This window comes from Volvox carteri, assembly GCF_000143455.1.
Source record: "Volvox carteri f. nagariensis unplaced genomic scaffold VOLCAscaffold_15, whole genome shotgun sequence".
NCBI classification, from domain to species: domain Eukaryota; kingdom Viridiplantae; phylum Chlorophyta; class Chlorophyceae; order Chlamydomonadales; family Volvocaceae; genus Volvox; species Volvox carteri.
Genome location: NW_003307558.1, coordinates 755,843 through 764,891, shown reverse-complemented (window position 1 = coordinate 764,891; position 9,049 = coordinate 755,843). Strand labels below are relative to the sequence as shown.

Sequence of the window (9,049 nt, the reverse complement as noted above, 5' to 3'; positions counted from 1 at the left end):
GGACGGGGGGGGCGTCGATGCCTCCCGCCCCCCAGGAGGCTGGCTGGCTGGCTGGCTGGCTGGTGGCGGAAGGACTTCCAACGGCCAGCCTGCCCTTTACTATTTGTGCAAAGAAACATGGCAGCCCAGCACAACCGCCAACTGCCAACAACGGTTAAAACCGCTTGCCAATTAATTAGCCATCAACTAACTCACCAGGCAGCACCCGACCCGACAGGTCGAACAAGATCTGCCGCTGCGGCGCCGCCACGAAGGGCCCCGAGGGCCGCTGACCACCAGCGCCGCCCGCCGCCGTCGCTCCGCCGCCACAGAGCCATTTCGCCAGGTGTGTCGTACGCTGGGTCAGGGAGGGGGGCTGCAGATGTGCGGGCACGTACGACGCGATGTGATTGAAGGAAAGCACCACTTGCTGCGAGGGCTCCAGCGGGGCGAGCAGGTCGCCGTACGGCGACGGCGCCGTCGGGCCGCCGCCGCCGCCGGTGATGCTGCCGCTTGCAGTACGGGCTCCGCTGCCGACACGAACCAGCCGCTGCACCCAGCCGCCGCCGCCGCCGCCGCCGCTCACCCTCCCGCTGCTGCCCACGCCTGGTGTACGGCGCGCCGTCGGCTCCAGGACGCCGCTGACGCTGACGTCAGCGTTCGACGCTGCGTCAGCGGCGTCTGTGCTCCACCTGCGGTCTCCTAGCCCGGCGGCTCGGTCGCTGAAGTCTGCGGCTCGAGCCCCGCTGCGGTGTCGAAGGGCCTCCTGAGCTGGGCGGGGAAGAGCTGCACCCCGGGGGGGGGTGTCGCGGGAAAAGGCGGCGGGGGAATGGAGGGAGAGCGCAACTTTTCGCCATGAAAAAAAAACACAGAAGATCGACACGGTACGGCACAACTGCACTGCGCAGCTCTCCGCACTTTGTAACAAAGGACAGCTCCCAATACAACGGAATAGCTGCGTAGTCGTTTCGGTCAAATTTTTCGTGATGCCGTACACGCCGTATATATCGTACGTTCCGTACATTGATTGCGAGGAAAAATTAAGGCACGCGCAGCAGGGTGCTCTTCTTCGTTGGGGCGCCTGCCGCCGTTTCCTTCCTTTCCTTCCCTTTTTGAAGGTGGTGACTGAAGCACTCGGGCACTCGCAATCGTACCAAACGAGACTCGGCTGACCCGTAGAGTACCCCCGCCCGATACAAGCACTGCACTGCACTGCACTGCACTGCACTGCACTGCACTGCACTGCACTGCACTGCACTGCACTGCACTGCACTGCACTGCACTGCACTGCACTGCACTGCACTGCACTGCACTGCAGTGACCGAATTGGGGCCTCCAAACAAACCCTTGTGTGCACACACAGACAGGCACACAGACACACACATACACATACATACACACATACACACATGCACACATGCACACACACACATACACACATACACACACATGCACACACATGCACACACATGCACTACATATACACACACCAAAAAAAGAAAAACGTGCCTGGATCTGCAGTATCGCATGACAACATGGGGAAATCCGCCGCCGTAATGCCTTGCATTTCCCCGCTGTGCATCTTTACGGCGTCTTCCACCCGCCGCCGACGTAGCTCGTCCTCCCAGGCGTTGTACCACAACGGGTCTTCGACGGCATCGGCAAGAAGCGGCGACGCCGATCCGAAGGCGCCTTGCGCCGCCGCCGGCGCCTCCTGCTGCTGCCGCCGCAACTGAGACACGTCGTACGACAGTCGTACCGGACGCGTCGCCGAGGGGGTCGCTATGGTCCGTCGGGGCTCATCGCTGCCGCGGCGGACCAGCGGCTCTGAAGCATGGTGGTAAGCATGTCCAAGCACAGCCGGTAGGGGGCCCGGCGGCGGCTGCTGCTGCGGCTGCTGCGGCGGCAGAGGTGCATATTGCTGGAACGGACTGATCTGCGGCTGCGATGGTCGGGGCGGCTCTGCAAGGCTGGGTCGGCTAGTCGGCTGCATTTCACGAACTCGCTAAGTAAATCCCTCTACGCCAGATCAGAACTACAATCTGCTACTTGCCAACCCAAATTTAATACATAGATATTACTAGTATATTTCACCGATGTTTCAGCGGACAGGGACGCGCGCGTGCGTGCGCCGCACTTCAAAGTACAGGAGGTTGCGCGTGCAAGCTATAGGTGTGGCATAAAACTGCGGAAAAAAAAAGACCCGTGGGTCGTTGCTCGGATGCCGCTGCTGTTGTCCTCGACGACAAAAGCGACGTTGCGCGACGCGATACGTTTGGTAGGCACGTACACACAGAGCTGTTTGAGCCTTTCGACGGCGTAGCAACGTTGCTGTGGCCTTGTGAGCTGCTTGTTTGTTTTCTCTCGGGTTGGCAAAAAAGGAGGTTGTTTGAATTTGCACCCTAGCCAAGAACTTTAGTACTTTTAAACTTATTAGAGAATAACGTTAAGAGAGAAGTGTGTTTAAAAAGTTTGTGATTAAAACCACAAACCTAACAAGCATTGCTTCAAAAGGCCTGGGAAGGAAATTGGCTTCATTCCACTATGATTAGCCTCTCGTTGGTCAAACGTAATAACCCCCTCGTAAAGCAGCACTTGTTACGCAGTCATGGGACCGATTACGTGGAGTATCCAAAGACGCTAAAAGAACCAGAGTACAAAGCCCATAGAATGTTTTGGTGCGGCGCATAATAATGTTATATGTTTGGTTGTGCTCCACTGTAACAGCTATATCTCTATCATAAACAAAGCCGCGGCTCTAATTTTCGCGCGGCCTCCTGCGCGCGTCCTCCTCTTCACTAGGATCGGGTAGGTGTTGGGAGCTACCTAACCTAGCAGCCGCCGCACCCGAACCTCAACACCGTACAACAGCTCTCTTCCCAAAGAGCCGCCAGAACTCCCAGCGGGCTCGCGTGGACACAGCTAAAGATCTGCCAGGCTGTGCAGCGGCCGGACTGCCTGCGGCCCCCTGCCTGCGCCATGCCCCCGTACCATGGCGCCCGCCTGCGCCTCCCCGCTCTGTTCGTTAGACAGGCAGGCAGGTAGGCAGGTAGGCAGGTAGGTAGGTAGGCAGGTAGGCAGGTAGGCAGGTAGGTAGGTAGGCAGGTAGGCAGGTAGGCAGGTAGGCAGGTAGGCAGGCAGGTAGGTAGGCAGGTAGGCAGGTAGGCAGGTAGGCAGGTAGGCAGGTAGGCAGGTAGGCAGGTAGGCAGGTAGGCAGGCAGGCAGGTAGGCAGGTAGGCAGGTAGGCAGGTAGGCAGGTAGGCAGGTAGGCAGGCAGGCAGGTAGGCAGGTAGGCAGGTAGGCAGGTAGGCAGGTAGGCAGGTAGGCAGGTAGGCAGGCAGGCAGGTAGGCAGGTAGGCAGGTAGGCAGGCAGTCGGGTAGGGGGTATTTGTAATGCAGCTAATGCAGCTTCAGTCCTATTTAGACGTGTAGATCTGACCTGCAAAAGACACGGCAACCTCGGCAAAGGGGCGCGTCTTGAGAACTGTACGGCATGCGGACGTGTATGATGAGAGTTCATTACAGATGATGAGAGTTCATTACAGAGCCCTTGGCAGCAGCAGCAGCGGCAGCAGCAGCAGCGCCAGTAGTAGCAGCAACTCAGGCTGGCTGTAGCAGCGGCAGCAGAAACGGTGTGTGGAGATGATGCAGAGCTGGAGGGGGAAAAGGAGCCGCCCAGATGCGGCTCTGAGCGCGCGGGGCGGGTTTCACGGCGGGCCGCAGCCGCTGCCGCTACAGCCGCAGCAGCTGTTGCCGTTGCTGCTATCATCAGTCCAGGTACTGGGACGCGACCACTTCCTCCAACCCGCTCTCTCTCCAACCCCTCCTCGCCTAGCCTAGCCGTACAGCACACCAACAAAAATGGGGGGCCCAACCGGCGGAGCACATACGTGCATACATACGTACATACATACGTACATACATACATACATACGTGCATACGTACATACGTACATACATACATACATACATACATACATACATACATACATACATACATACATACATACATACATACATACATACATACATACATACATACATACATACATACATACATACATACATACATACATACATACATACATACATACATACATACATACATACATACATACATACATACACAGCCCTCCCGGGCAGCTGGCTCGCAAAGTATCATGCATGTGTATTTCCCGCCTTCTCCTCCCGCCCCTTCTCCATCCCACCCCCCCTACTTTCCTCTCCTCTCCACTCGGCTTTCTTCCCAAACCCCCTCCTCAACCGCACCCAGGGCCGTCGCCAGGCACCACGAATACCACGTGCTCGCAATCGTCACATCATACACAGATCGATATCACCACCCTCAGCACACACACCCCAACCACCACCACCACCACCACCACCACCACCCATCCACGGTGGCTTTCGTCTTCTTTCCTTCCTCACCGGCTTTACCCCTTCCCCCCAGGGGCACGTGGGGCGGGGGAGAAGGGGGGAAAGGACTTCAGACCGGGGGGAAGACGTGTCGTGATCGGCGCCAACCCCAACCCCCACATCAGAAACCCCACCCCACCCCACCCCACCACCCCGGGGGGGGTGGGCCGAAATCGTCACCTCGACACGCATAGTCGTCATCATCATCACCATCATTACCTTCACCACCACCACCACCATCACCATCAAGACGGTCACCACCACCGTCAGAACCCCCAAGTGCCCTTCCGAACTTCTTTCTTAAGACACATCTTCATTCTCATCGATATTCTCTCTTCAGACAGGTAGTCACTGCGGCCGCACCACCACGCCATCACCACAACCCCAGGGTTGGCAAACACAGCACACTACCGGCGGTACATCCCCCCACCCAAAAGACCCAACACGTGCCACAAGCATGACATACATACACACACACACGCGCGCGCGCGCACCGACGAAACCCCCCTCAAAAGCGGCCACAGCAAAGCATGGAGGGATCCCTCAGCTCGCCCACACGACCACCTGCACCCGTTTTCCACGTACCTCGCAACATGCAGCTTGGCGCAACTGTACATACATACGTTCACACATAGCCTGAGAAAGGGACTTTTCGATTCTGCTTGAGGAACCAACCGCCGGCCCAACACCATAGTGGACACTCCCCAACACCATAGTTCTTACTAGGATTGTTACTAGGAACTGCCGTACAAACGATACACCCACAGGCCCGCGAGGCGACATATACACACACGCATACACCCACACTCACCCAGACACATATACATACGGCCACGCTTTTCCCACAGGTGTGTGTGTATGTATGTAAGTCTGTATGTAAGTCAGTCTGAGTAAAAACATGGCGCGTCGTTATCAAGCTTAGACCACACCACGCCCTCCTTCGCCCCCTCTCCGACCTCGCAGAGCAGCGTGTTGCCAAAAAACGGAGGTCATCGAGGCCTCCGAAACCCTCCGAAACCACCACCACAAACTGCCCCACCATGCAAAAATGCAGCTTAGATGAATAATAGCGTCTCCGAATGTGCATGCATGATGGATGCAAACACACACGCTAGGGGGAGGAGGATATAGTTTGATTGGGTAATTGGGTATTTAGACGACGGAACGAAACACAACACACGCACACACATACACACACACACACGCACGAGCTTCCCCCTCCCCAGTGCTCTGTGTTTGGAATCCCGAGTGGAGGTGGAGGGCAGGCACCGGGGTTGCAGGCGGGGCCCGACATTACCACCACAACCACAACCACAACCACCATCGCCACCATTATCTTCACCATGCACATCCTAATCCCATTAATCAAACAGAACCAGCACCCCCTAAGCTACCCCCGGGGCAGGGTGTGAAGGAGTTCGCGTGGAACTCATCACCCTCCCCTTTTCAAGCCTTTCCCCCACCAAAAACACCCACATACATGCGTACATACATACACATAAACAAGTGCGGGTATCCTTTGCGGATGGTGGCGGCATTCGCTGCAAATCGCACAGAGCTCCTCCCCATTCCTCATCTTGGTCTTCCTCCTGCGGCGGCTATATTTTACATCCACCTCTTCCTCGCCACCCACCCGTAAAATGAATACATCCGCGCGCCCTCGGGGAAATACACACCAAGAGACACCCGACACCCGGGACGTGCACGCGTACGTACAGACGTACATACAGAACTGAGGACTCCCGCGAGCGCACTCGACTCGCCGTCCGTTTAAACCCTAATCTTCCCCTCCTCCTGCCCTCTCACCACGCCTACATATCAAGGAAGGGCTGGGGCCTCTGGCGCCTCCCTATCTGACCAATTCATCACATGCGGCGGAGACCGCACGCGAAGTCACCACATACATACATACTGGTGGTGAGTTGCCGAACCCAACGAATACATTCTGAAGTCGGATGGGGTGACGGATTAGGGTGCCCCTCTAGCAGGGGAGAGCAGGGACTGCCCCCGGGAAAGGGGGCCGCTGGTGAAGCTATGCCACCCTGTAACAACATACATACATACACACACACACAAACAGATATTCGCACACCCACTTCGGCTTGTTCTCATATCGCGGCTCAGATAAATCAAAGGCACACACACACTCTCACCCTGACCCTCACACTTTATCGGAAGATGTGGGTTCGGATCCCACCGCTGGTCCCCCGCCCCCGGGTGAAATAGATCGAGGTGTCGAAGGCTGATGAGATGAGACACTGGGTTTTCCTCCAGTGCGCTGAGCGGGTGCGGGGGAGCTCTCACCAATCAAAAGACCTATTCACGGCCGCGATGCAATGGCGGACGATTAGTTCGGCGGCATAGGGCCTGGACCAGAGGCTGTATTCCAGATGGTGGTGGTTGGATAACGAAACCGGGCGGCGGGGGCAGAATTCGCAAGGATAGGGTGGCGCTATTGGCGCACCGGTGGTGTGAGTGCATTGGTAGATCATCGCGCAGCTGTAGAGCATGTGCTCGGTGGAACGGAGGGGTTGCTTGGCATCTGAGCTGGTGTGTATGTAGCTGGCTACAGGATTCGAACAGGTGACGGCGCCTTGTTGTTGTTGAAGGGAGAACGGTTATAGGACTCTGACCGATACAACGCCCCTCCAATGACGGAGTGCTTCGGCGGTCGTTCCCGTTGGGGAATACGGTTAGGTGCCCCTGGCCAGCGTCAGACCCGGATCGATGTGTGACAAGTACACAGCTATATGCACACACATACACACACATACACACAAACAGACAGACATCCACAAAGACGCGCACAGGAACCGCAAAAAAGGAATAAGCGCGCGACGGCCCGCGCTCTAACACAGCCCACAAACACACTCTTAAGACAACAATTGACGTAACAAAGATAAAAACCACGTCCATCAGCAAAAGTGGATCCTTCAAGGCTTCGATTCCTGGTTCCGGAGCCAGAGCCATGGGATGAGATAACGATAACGACAACACCTCGCAACTCAAAATTCGTACAGCATGCGTTGCGGGGGGTGGTGATGGTGGCCATGGTGATGTGTGCAGACTTAGTCTCGCCAAAAAAAGTCAGGTACGCAGTCACCGCCCACCCGTACACCTACTGGTAAAGCGCGAGATCCCGCCACGGCCCCTCGGTGCCGATGGGGACTCCAAAAGCGCACGCGCACGCACGCGTCTGTGTTTGTGTGTGAGAGTACGTTCAGGCGTTTGTGCATAATCTGTATGTGTATGAATGTGTATGTGTATGTGTGTGTTTTCACGTGTTTATAATTTATCGTCGTTTATCCTGTGCCTTGTGGAAATTTGAAAATCATGTCGTACACCCCGAGGATCACTTCTCATCATCACCTTACCGCCACCTCCGGAGGCAACGTACCCATAGGACTAGGTTACGCAGCCAGTACACGACGTAGATGACATGAGCCGTACGATCGCCTCCCTGCCGCATGCAGTACGGCAGGGTTATGACAAAAATGTACGACCCACCATCGTTTGCCCCTTCCACTCACCGGCAGTGGCAGCGAGTGTGCACGAGCCGGGGAAATCATTTGCCCTCCTGCGCACGCATCAAAACCCTAAGCCAACCAGGCACACGCAAAAACGTCTGCACACAAGACGTACACACATAGAAACATACATACATACATACTTGTATGGATTCACATCGGTCTCTCTCCGCCATCGCCCGGTTAGATCCTTCCCCCCCTGAGCCTCTCGCTCCCCCTCTTTAGTTTCCCACATACTGTTGGTCGTATACATCTACATAATACATACGTACATAGAGGCGGAGAGCTCCTCGGGTCTCATTCCTTTCCTTTCGACTTCTTGGGGGCCTCTACCCGACCCTTACACATACAAATACACACACGCACACGCACCGCCACCTGCTTGCTGTCCACTGCGTCGCCTCTCCGTCCCTTCCCCCTACCCCTCCCTCCCCCCTCCTTCCTCCCCTCCATAGCAGACGCGCGCACACCCCTCCCCCCCATCCTGTCCATCTCTCCCCTCTCCTCCCCCCCCTGGTAAGCAGTCGACACGCAACACAACACTGCAGCCCTCACCCTCACCTCCAATCACCAGATCACCCTCGCTGGCGCAAACTGCCGTACATTGACAATACAACTTTGCGGCGACCACCACCACCACTAGCATCGCAACAACAGTAAAACAGCAACAGTAAAACAGCAGCAGCAGTAGCAGTAGCAACAGCAGTAGCAACAGCAGTAGCAGCAGTAAAGCTCGCCCGGGCAACCGGACCCCTGACCACCGCATCGCCGCCTCTTTCTCAGAGGGGCGCCAATCACCGGTACGTATTGTACAACTGTTGGCCTTAGTGCTGCCGGGGGCCCTTACCTTCCCCCCCTCCCCTTTTCCCCCCTCCCCCTCCATCTCTGCCGCCGCTGCCATTACGCGAAGCCTCCGGGTCGGCTCCAGTACATGATGTCCAGTTTGGAGACGCAGCCGCTGTTGACCACCTCCTCCAACATGTCCACCACCGCTGTGAAGTTGGGGCGTAGGTGCGGGTCCTGGGGGTGCCGCGGCAGGCGGGTGCGAGGGCGCGTGTGAGTGAGTGCGTGTGTATGTGTTTTGAGAACAGCGGGATGTGGGTGAGGTGGGCGGGATGTGACGGGAG

At 56.7% G+C, this 9,049-nt stretch overlaps 2 protein-coding genes across 2 annotated transcripts in view; both read right to left on the bottom strand.

The window, feature by feature from the left end:
- VOLCADRAFT_104378 (uncharacterized protein) overlaps nucleotides 1–8,297 on the bottom strand; it is a gene marked incomplete at its 3' end in the record, with an annotated part of 18,707 nt that extends 10,410 nt beyond the window's left edge. The window contains exons 1-8 of the mRNA XM_002949577.1: nucleotides 7,926–8,297; nucleotides 7,793–7,855; nucleotides 7,518–7,591; nucleotides 6,860–6,894; nucleotides 3,419–3,463; nucleotides 1,591–1,806; nucleotides 566–765; nucleotides 196–355 (exon numbers count right to left, since the gene is read on the bottom strand). Coding sequence (XP_002949623.1) covers nucleotides 196–355; nucleotides 566–765; nucleotides 1,591–1,806; nucleotides 3,419–3,463; nucleotides 6,860–6,894; nucleotides 7,518–7,591; nucleotides 7,793–7,855; nucleotides 7,926–7,964 — 832 coding nt within the window. The 5' untranslated portion in view covers nucleotides 7,965–8,297. The remainder of the gene's footprint in view (nucleotides 1–195; nucleotides 356–565; nucleotides 766–1,590; nucleotides 1,807–3,418; nucleotides 3,464–6,859; nucleotides 6,895–7,517; nucleotides 7,592–7,792; nucleotides 7,856–7,925) is intronic.
- A 525-nt stretch (nucleotides 8,298–8,822) lies between these two features.
- Nucleotides 8,823–9,049, bottom strand: part of VOLCADRAFT_90042 (uncharacterized protein) — a gene marked incomplete at both ends in the record, with an annotated part of 6,811 nt that continues 6,584 nt past the window's right edge. The window contains one exon of the mRNA XM_002949576.1: nucleotides 8,823–8,942. Coding sequence (XP_002949622.1) covers nucleotides 8,823–8,942 — 120 coding nt within the window. The remainder of the gene's footprint in view (nucleotides 8,943–9,049) is intronic.